This window comes from Theobroma umbraticum, unplaced genomic scaffold (genome assembly GCF_002168275.2).
Source record: "Theobroma umbraticum cultivar Fairchild unplaced genomic scaffold, ASM216827v3 scaffold_130.0, whole genome shotgun sequence".
NCBI classification, from domain to species: domain Eukaryota; kingdom Viridiplantae; phylum Streptophyta; class Magnoliopsida; order Malvales; family Malvaceae; genus Theobroma; species Theobroma umbraticum.
This window is the reverse complement of record NW_018397264.1, coordinates 5097442-5106874: the sequence shown is the minus strand read 5'-3', so window position 1 is coordinate 5106874 and position 9433 is coordinate 5097442. Positions and strand designations below refer to the sequence as shown.

Here is a 9433-nt window from a genome sequence, read left to right as displayed (position 1 = left end):
TTACAAATGGATCTGTGGGGATAAGCTGAGTGCAGTGAAACTGAGTTTTTTTTTTCTTTCTTTCTTTTCTGTTTCTGGGCCTTAAAGAGAAAAAAGAGAAGAAAAGGAAGGAAATGAAAAGAGAAGAGAAGGCTTTTAAAATTTTAAAATTTTAAAATTTTAAAATTTATTTTTCCTCTCTCATTTTCTGTGTCTTTATTTATTTATCTATCTTTGTCTCTTTCTGTTTTTTCTTTATCCCCTGTTTTTTCCCACGCCGTGTTTCCTACTTTCACTTTTCAAGTGTGAGTTGTAGGCTCTTGTTGTCTCCTCGGATTTGGTCCCTTCATTATTTCTTCTAGTTTTGGGATTTTGGGATTATTTTAGAATTATGAACTCCAAATCTTAAGTTACTTTTTTAAGGATATTTGGTGAAAAGTTTTCACCTAATCAATTGGATTTCATTCCTTTTGCTTTTTGAACAAATCAATTAAATTTTGAATTGATTTTACATTTAAATCGAAATTTGGGGTGGTTTACTTTAAAACTATTAATTTCTACATTATACTATATCATTTTTTTATCTATTACATATGAATTTATTTATAATATAAATCGATAACATAGGTAACATTTGTTCATAAGAAAATACATAATAACTTTTTTTAACTCGATAAAAAGTTTTATTAGAATCAAATTGAAATTGATTTTTTTTAATTTGAAAAATAGAGATTCAAATTCTGTTTTTTAGATAAGAAATTATCAAACAACTAATAAGTTAATATTTTATTTTATTTTATTTTATTATTTGGAGAAAAAAATAAAACATTAATGTGACTTTAGACCATAGTCATGAATAATTCATGTTGCAAAAAGTAACATTGATTAGATTATTTCTTTGAAGTTGTCAAATTGGCAATGATAAATTGAGTTATGGTAGTCAAAGATGACTTTGTAAATGACTTTTCCATCCTCAAGTTGTTGATGAGGAAGAGAGAAGGTTTAAATGCAAAAAAAAAAAAAAAATCTCTAAGCTATTTTATTTTATTTAAAATTTTACTTTTAAAAAAATATTTTTATTATTTCATTATACTTAAACCTTATCTTTTGATTTATATTTACAAATATTTTTATATTAACAAAAAAATAATAATGATTTGATATTTTTTATCAATGTGACATGTATCTTAGTGCAACTTAATGATGTGATCATATTATAATTAATGCATAACGAGTAAAATTTTTTTTCATTCCACATCAATTTTTAGAAAGTTTATTAAATTACATCATATGTCATCTAAACAAAAAAATATTAATTGATATTGAGTTTGACAATTATTACTTTTCTATTGAAAATCAGCTAGGATTATGAGTTTGTGAGTACAAATAAAAAAACCAAAGATTTTTTTATATAATAAAAAAGCATTATTTTCTTATAAAGTGAAATAAGAAAAAGAGGAAGAAGGAAAGAAAAGAAGAACATACTACTTTAAGGAAAGGTGTGTAGTTTAATTATTTTTTAGATTCTATTAATAAGTTGCAAGATGTTAATATATGTGTGCGTATGTCTATATGCAATAATAATAACATTAATTTTGTCATTAAATTTAAAAATAATTCAAAATATTTATCATTATTGATTTTGAATTATCTTAAAATGTTATTATATAAATTTAACATAAAAAAGTTAATTTTTAAATTAATGATTGATGCATGCTTCTCTTTATTAAAAATTTGAATTTGAGTTTTTCTTTTTTAGAACAAAAAAATTCTAATTCTCTGGAAAAGATGTTAGTAAAATTTGTCAAAAAGAACCTCATAAAAAGATTAAAAAGGAAACTTTTTAATCGGAAGATAAAAAAAAAAAAGGAATACTGTACTTAGAAAAAGGATAAGGAATATTGTGAATGTGGACCCGCGCGGTCTTTTGGAGCGTATTTAAACACATGACAACGTGGCGCGTGATAGAGGCGGCGGTTGGGCCACGGTGCTGGACACATGGGAGTTAATGGAACGGTTAACATGTCGCCGTCCTCGTATGTCGTGTAGGACACGAGGTTCAGTTTTTAAATTTAGAAGCGCGTGCTTTTTCAAACTGTTTCAAGGCTGTCATCTGTCTACAACCTTAACTTTTGCCAACTTGGCCTCCTTGCCTGTCTCGGTTGGCCACGTGGCCACTTTGACAGATTTTGTGTCAGCCACCGTGGCTGTGACAAAATGTTCCGGCGGCAGCCTATCGTTTTCCTCCCCCCATTCAACTCCCAGGAAAACAATTTTCCATCTCGTGTGGTTGATATTTAATTTTGGTAGAATTCAATCTAATTCAATGGTAGGAAGTTTGAACAATTCTAAAATCGATAATCTAATTTCAATTGTTTTGGTAAGTGTCATCATGATTTGAAGCTAAGTTACTAAATCCTAAAGTCTTTATATACTTTTTTTTTAGGGAAAGAATAAACTTCTCTACTTTGACAAAGGCAAAGTCATTTTGGCAAAATTAAACAATGTTTGAATCAAGTTTTAAATGGTCTACTTAAAATTATAAAGTTATTGTTTATTTTTCCTTACAAACCCATATATTATATTATATTATATCTTTCTCACTCAATTTATATTTTATAAATCTTGTTAATTTATTGTCCAAATAAACTTACGGAAAGGGGTTGTGCCAATGAGTACAATTGATAAAATTGAAACGTTACATAAAAAATTTGCATGATTTATGCGTAAGAATGACATACACAAATGGAGAAATGATCTATATTTTTTATTTATAAAAAAATTAAAAAGAGAAGTGACCATAATTATTTCTATAAGGTAAATTTAAATATTATTTAATTACTTCTTAATACGTTTTTCCTCATTTTTAATGATTTATTGATTTAATAATTAGCTAATGCATATGAGACAGGAAAATACCGTGTTCAATAGTGTTCAAGTGCTTAAAGAAAGTTAATGGGCTAGTGGCCCTAAACCATATCAACTATCAAGTTTGTAATCACTATATAAATTAAGAAAAGAAATTGATGAACGAAGTTTAAATAGCCATTCATTGCAATAATTATATATGTGTCGTTTAAATTTTTGGATAACATTAATGAAGTAATTTGATAGTACAAATTAACAAGTTCAATTTAGGGTAAAATATTTTATTTTTTAAGTTTTAATCAAAATTTCAAACTGATCAATTAGTTTTTAAAATCAACACTTCGTTTTAAAAAAATATCTTACACTAAACACATAGGTTCAATCTTTTGTTAACACTTAGTGTTTTTATTAATTTAATGATGTGATAATTTTAAAATAATAATTTTACCTTTTATTATTTTTTAAAATTACTAATATCTAATTTTTATTAATTAAAAAAATAAAAAAGCACCAGTCGACATTATTAAGATATAATAATAATTTTTTAAATTAATAAAAAAAATTCTAGTCATTTTATAATTTTTATTAATAGTATTTATACTTTTAAAATTAATAAATTTATTTAAAATTTAAAAAATTGAAGTATTTTACCTTTTAATTTACTTATTACTGCAATGATTTCATTGCAATATATATAAAGCCTAATTCACTAGATTTTTTTTGCTTTCGTTATACTTTGATTAAGAAACCTTAGTTAACTCTAGCCCTTCTTTCGGGAATAAGCTCACAATAAGCTAAAGGTTGCTTTTTGGAAAAGTGTGAAATAGTCATATTATGCAGTATGCATCACTTAAAAGAACTCGATTCCATTCCTTCAGGGGGTGTATTAGGCTTGGAACTTGGATACTTGGTCCTCCTCCACGTACTCCACGAACCACGTCCCCAAGCTTGCATGAGATGCACGTATCAAGGCACTGCCCCTTTCTTACACATGTCAATGTCCTTCAGATTTTCTGTTCTGTTTCTATAAACTCGAACCGTTTATTCAGAGTTTCTGTTCTTTCAAGCCCAACATGTCCACGGCGGTCAGTCTCATGAAACTGTCCCTTCCATTTTGTTCATTCAAATCAAGCACAGCTAAATTTCCCATCTCGCGAAGAACCACAAATTCCAACAATGCGGCTGCGATCCTGATCATTGAACAATCACCATGGGGGCGGCTACTAGCTAAAAGTAAAGTCCAGGGTGAGCCACCAGAAGAAGTTCCATTCAGGACCCCACGGGAAGTTCCTTCAGGGCCAAACTATACCCCTCCTTCAGTTCCGCCAGAGGTCGACCCTGGGATTCCCGAGACTCCTGATCTGGACCCTTCCGACACCCCGCTGGAATTCACCACCAACGATCCTCCGCCAGTTGGTCGTCCCATGCCTGACCCTGGCCCTGATTTTCCAAAGCCCCCACTTGGGGCTCCACCAACTGGTCCCGAAATTCCTGTCCCCCCACCTGGTAGGCCGCCGCCGCCTCAAGTGGATCCTCCCTTACCGCCTGATCACCTGCCGCCCCCATCAACACCCCCGGATTATGTGCCGCCACCGTCTGTACCTCCCGATATTCCGCCAAAAGGTCCACGTTTTGTTTTCTAGGGAGTAAATTAAACTTCTTGTAAAAATAGACGCACCTTTTTGCAGTAATAAATTGGATTCCATTTGCCGCATTATCTCCAACATAGGGATTTGCGTCCTACAAAATCTGTTCGAATCATTGCCAATCTCCAGACTAACAAGACAACGCTCCATGGAAAGACAAAGGGTTCGGGTTAAGTGACACTATGCCTATTCCCAGTTTCAAATCTCTGTGAGAACTTTTCAAGGTATTTAAAAATGAAATGTTGATGATCGAACCAATTATATTCAATTCTCTTTTTCAGATAAAAATGAATAAATGTTCATGTGACAACACATGCGAGCAAAGTCAATGAAGTGATACACAATTCCTAAAGGAAAATGAGAAAAACTTGAAGAAGTATGTTACCGTATAGTAATAAATGTTCACACCCGATATACCATACGGTGCTTCTTTGTGTATTATCCGATTCCGAAGCTAATTGACAGATTTGGGCCTCAAAGAAGCATCGTGTAGGCTTGGGTATGTGATTGTGGAATTAGAATTGGAATAGATCTGTTTGAACCAAAGTGTAGTTCTGGCCCAAAACAAGTAGCCCGACCCAAAACATTTATATCAGCTAAAAACAATTAATTACTATCTCATCAAAATAAAAAAAATTAAGTGCAATTAATTTTTTCTGAAAAAAGGCTAAAAGCAGTTAATAATTCTCGTATAATCCATGATTATTTTTCAAATAATATAAACTCGATTTTAATATGAAATACTACTATAGGTTATATTATATAGTTAATAATTTATTTCCCAAATAAAAGAAATTGTAATCCGTTGTTAATAAAATTGGAATCCCGAACGTGCCACGTGTCGAAAATATGTGTCTAATTTCATTTTCACAGTTTTTAAAAACAGGTAAATCCGTTGCGTGCGAACCGACCACAGGGCACGCATCCGAACTTTCCTTCAATGCCACGAAATTAATAAAAAAAAAAAAGCCGGAAAAGAAAAAGAAAAAGGAACGGAGTAAATCTCACTGAATCACGCGCTAACTTCAAAAAAGTTACAGAAGGGAGTCCAACGTCTATATATTCGGTCTCAGTCTCACATTTCATTTACACTCCACTTAACTCTCCGTAACTCCCCGAAAAATGGCTTCTCTCCCACGCGCCACTCCACGCTCCTCCGCTCCTCTCCCTTCCCACAACCGTAAGCATGTGCTCATTTCCGCGCCAAAAACAGTTAATCAAGGAAGAACAAGAAGCAGGACAAACCTGACAGTTATTAGAGTCGTCGATGGCGGTGATTCGTACCTCGATATGTGGAGGAAAGCGGTGGACAGGGAAAGGAAAGAAACCGAGTTTCAAAAACTTGCTAATAATCTCGCTAAGATTGACGATGATAGCGTTGGCGGTGATGATGAGAGTAAAGACATTATCGAGCAGAAGAGCGAGGAGTTCCGGAAGATTCTGGAAGTTTCGAAGGAGGAAAGGGATCGGATTCAGAGAATGCAAGTAATCGATCGTGCTGCGGAGGCGATTGCGGCGGCTCGCTCTATTCTCAAGAAGAACGGTTCTTCTCCGGAAAAGGAGGATTCCAAGAACGAAAATGACAGAACAATCAGAGTTCAAGAAGACGGTAAGAACTAAAATCTTTAAATTCGTAATTTAAAACGTTATTTATTCTGTCGATTTTGCTTTCTTTTTTCTTTATAAATGATTTAATTTTAAAGTTATTTTATTACTTTTATTTTATTTGGGGATGTAATTTCTTTGAAAGGGAGTGACATTTCTTGGAAGCAAATAAAAGAATCTGAGAAGCATTTATCTTTTTTGAGCAGTAAATGAAAGCATTAACTATGTTTAACTAGGCAAAGAAAAGAGATGCGAAGCTAACTTATCAAGGATGTGGCTAAATATACTTTTCCATGTGAAGCAACATGTACACATTTTATAGGCAGCAGTCAACATATTTTCAATCTTTAGAAGTAGAAGTAAGTTGTTACCCACTTTTATAATTGCTAGTATTCAAAATAAGATATTAAGATGTCTGTTATTTTTATTTTAGCAGTTGTCTGTTGATAATTTTACCAGAACCAAAAGGAGGAATGATCATCAGAGTTCAGTCTGTAGTTAAATTATTATTGTTTTACTCTTTTTGTGTTAAGTTTTATGAGGCAATGTTATAGGAAATTGAATCTTAATTTTAACAGGAAATCAGAGTGGGAGCATTTTTGTTACTCGGTCGGAAAATTCTGGGAATGGTACACCTGGTCCAGATTTTTGGTCCTGGACACCTCCTCAAAGTACTGATGAGATTTCAGATAATATGGATGGTTTGCAGACTGCTAAACAAACTTCAGAGTATCCAATATCGAGCAATCTGGTTTTGGAGAAAGATCAGTCTGTTGGTTTTCTCTCAATTCCTTTTGAGAGTAAGGCTTACGAGACCACCCGCAATCTTCCTCCTTTTCAATCGCTGATAGAGGTTGATAAAACAAAAGCATCTGAGATTGCAGTAGAGAAGACTTCTGTAAAAGATGAACATGACCTTGAAGTTGAATTTTCTGCACACGCTGCGGAAGCAGCTGATGCCCTTCATAAGGCCAAAGAATTATCAACCCAAGGAGTCCATCCAGATGGAACGAGATGGTGGAGAGAAACAGGAATTGAGCAAAGACCTGATGGTGTGATTTGCCGGTGGACAATGATCAGGGGTGTTAGTTCTGACCAAGCTGTTGAGTGGCAAGAGAAGTTCTGGGAGGCTTCTGATGAGTTTGATTACAAGGAACTTGGTTCTGAGAAATCAGGACGTGATGCATTTGGGAATATTTGGAGCGAATACTGGAGAGAATCAATGTTGCAGGTTAGTAAAACATGCAAATATGAAGCACACTAATACATTTCTCATCACTTTCATCTTTTCTCAGTTTACCTTCGAGGGGTTGATAACCGATAATTAATAGTGACACAACTATGAAATCTCAGCTATTCATGATCATGAGTGTAAATTCCATCTGCACTTCATGTAAGTATATGTGGAACCCCATATAATGACTGATTGGGATTGGATATTGTAGATTTGTAGAAAGATAACTGAATGTGAGACAAATCCCTTATAGGGTTAGCTCATCTGTCTATTCGCAACTGGATAACTAACTTTGGATTTCATAATTTAGTATGGGTTGGTTTTAGTGAATGATTGAAATGTGGATTTAGATACAACATCAAGTATAACTCAAGAAAAACCTGAAAAAGGATCGTTTGTTATAAGGTTAAGAGGTAGTATTAGATTTTTTGTAAGCTAGTTATTTTCTTACTGATCTATTTTTAGTACATTTACAAACACCTCTTTTTTTGGGAATCTCATATCTAGTTCACAGGCTATTGATGACAGCTTTTTTGTGCCCTCGTTTGTTTTCTCTGAATTATTGCTCAATTAATAAGTTTTAGGTTCTTTTTATAAAGCAGTTCTAAAAAATGAAGTATGTAAAAATATTTTTGCTCAGAATCTTGTTTGAAGTAAACTCGTTAGGAGGAAAAAAATCTGAAAGTGTTCATCGGTGCAGGATGGTGGGCTTGTGCATCTTGAAAAAACTGCTGATAAGTGGGGAAAGAATGCAAAAGGTGAGGAGTGGCAAGAAAAATGGTGGGAACATTATGATGCATCTGGAAAATCTGAGAAATGGGCTCATAAGTGGTGCAGCATTGACCCAAACACACCCCTTGAGGCTGGTCATGCTCATGTTTGGCATGAAAGGTACTAAACTTCATATCTAGTTCAGATATAATCTTGCACTGTTTTTACAGTCTGGAATTTGATTATGGTGACGATCTTGAACTGGTCGTAATTTTCTTACTACAGCATTTTCTTACTTACTGATCCATGTAGACATTGTTACCTGTCAAGTCCTCCATAAATTCTTCAAATGCTTAAATCCTTGTCCCTGTAAAGAGTTGGCAAGACGAATTGATTTTTGGGGTTACTTTTGGATCCTCTTTGTGAGGCTACTGAGCTCAGTTCTATAGCAATGTTTTTGATCCAATCATTCTTGTCTCAGCTTAACTGAACGCTTGAAGACATTGCCATATTTAAAGATCAATCTATGGAGATGTTATTTTCTTCCACTTTGATTTTACATGTTTGATCACATCTTTTAATTTGCACCTTTGGCAGGTGGGGTGAAAAATATGATGGATATGGTGGCAGCGTGAAATACACAGACAAATGGGCAGAGCGATGCGAAGGCGGTGGGTGGGCAAAATGGGGTGACAAATGGGATGAACATTTTGACCTCAATGGCCATGGTGTAAAGCAGGGGGAAACATGGTGGCAAGGGCAACATGGTGATCGCTGGAATCGCACATGGGGTGAGCACCACAATGGCTCTGGATGGGTTCACAAATATGGCAAGAGTAGTAGTGGGGAGCACTGGGACACCCATGTGGAGCAGGAGACTTGGTATGAGAGATTCCCACACTTTGGTTTCTATCACTGCTTTGACAACTCCGTGCAGCTGCGGGAGGTTAAGAAGCCATCTGAGATGTCTGAACAATAGATCTTTTATTTGTTTATTCATTTAAATATATTGCATGTACATCTTTCATACCAAAAAAAATGTAATAAGTAGTAATTGTTCCTCACGCAGAAACTAGTGTTTACAAGAAAAAATAATAGAATCTCCTGTCATACGTATATTGCTGAGGTTTGTATATTTCTCATAACAGCTTCCGTTTTGAACTTAGATAACGTTTGGTACGAGAGAAGTGAGAATATATTTTTTGTAATATATCTAATTAAATTATATTATAATATTTATTTTATAATAGCAATGTAAGATTGCAATGTAATTACATTACAACCAAGAGATGTAATGTGATTACAGTCGAAAACCAATGCAATCACATTACATTACACTCTGTAATATTCTTAAAGATAATTTTACCTTTCAATTTTATTATTTTATTAA

General features: G+C 33.6%; 2 protein-coding genes and 1 non-coding gene across 3 annotated transcripts; all 3 read left to right on the top strand.

Moving 5' to 3' along the window:
- Nucleotides 1-2644: 2644 nt before the first annotated feature.
- On the top strand, nucleotides 2645-2747 carry LOC149526871 (U6 spliceosomal RNA). Its single transcript, XR_016351619.1, has one exon. It is a non-coding gene; the product is annotated as a U6 spliceosomal RNA (small nuclear RNA).
- Nucleotides 2748-3787: 1040 nt separating this feature from the next.
- LOC110421483 (uncharacterized) lies at nucleotides 3788-4680 on the top strand. The gene has a single exon (XM_021435080.2). The coding sequence runs from the start codon at nucleotides 3921-3923 to the stop codon at nucleotides 4488-4490; it is 570 nt and encodes a 189-aa protein (XP_021290755.1). The 5' UTR covers nucleotides 3788-3920; the 3' UTR covers nucleotides 4491-4680.
- An 898-nt stretch (nucleotides 4681-5578) lies between these two features.
- On the top strand, nucleotides 5579-9254 carry LOC110421621 (protein LIKE EARLY STARVATION, chloroplastic). The gene is made up of 4 exons (XM_021435251.2): nucleotides 5579-6102; nucleotides 6677-7329; nucleotides 8033-8223; nucleotides 8641-9254. Exons 1-4 carry the CDS (start codon nucleotides 5616-5618, stop codon nucleotides 9020-9022), a joined length of 1713 nt encoding a protein of 570 aa, XP_021290926.1. The 5' UTR covers nucleotides 5579-5615; the 3' UTR covers nucleotides 9023-9254.
- Nucleotides 9255-9433: the final 179 nt, after the last annotated feature.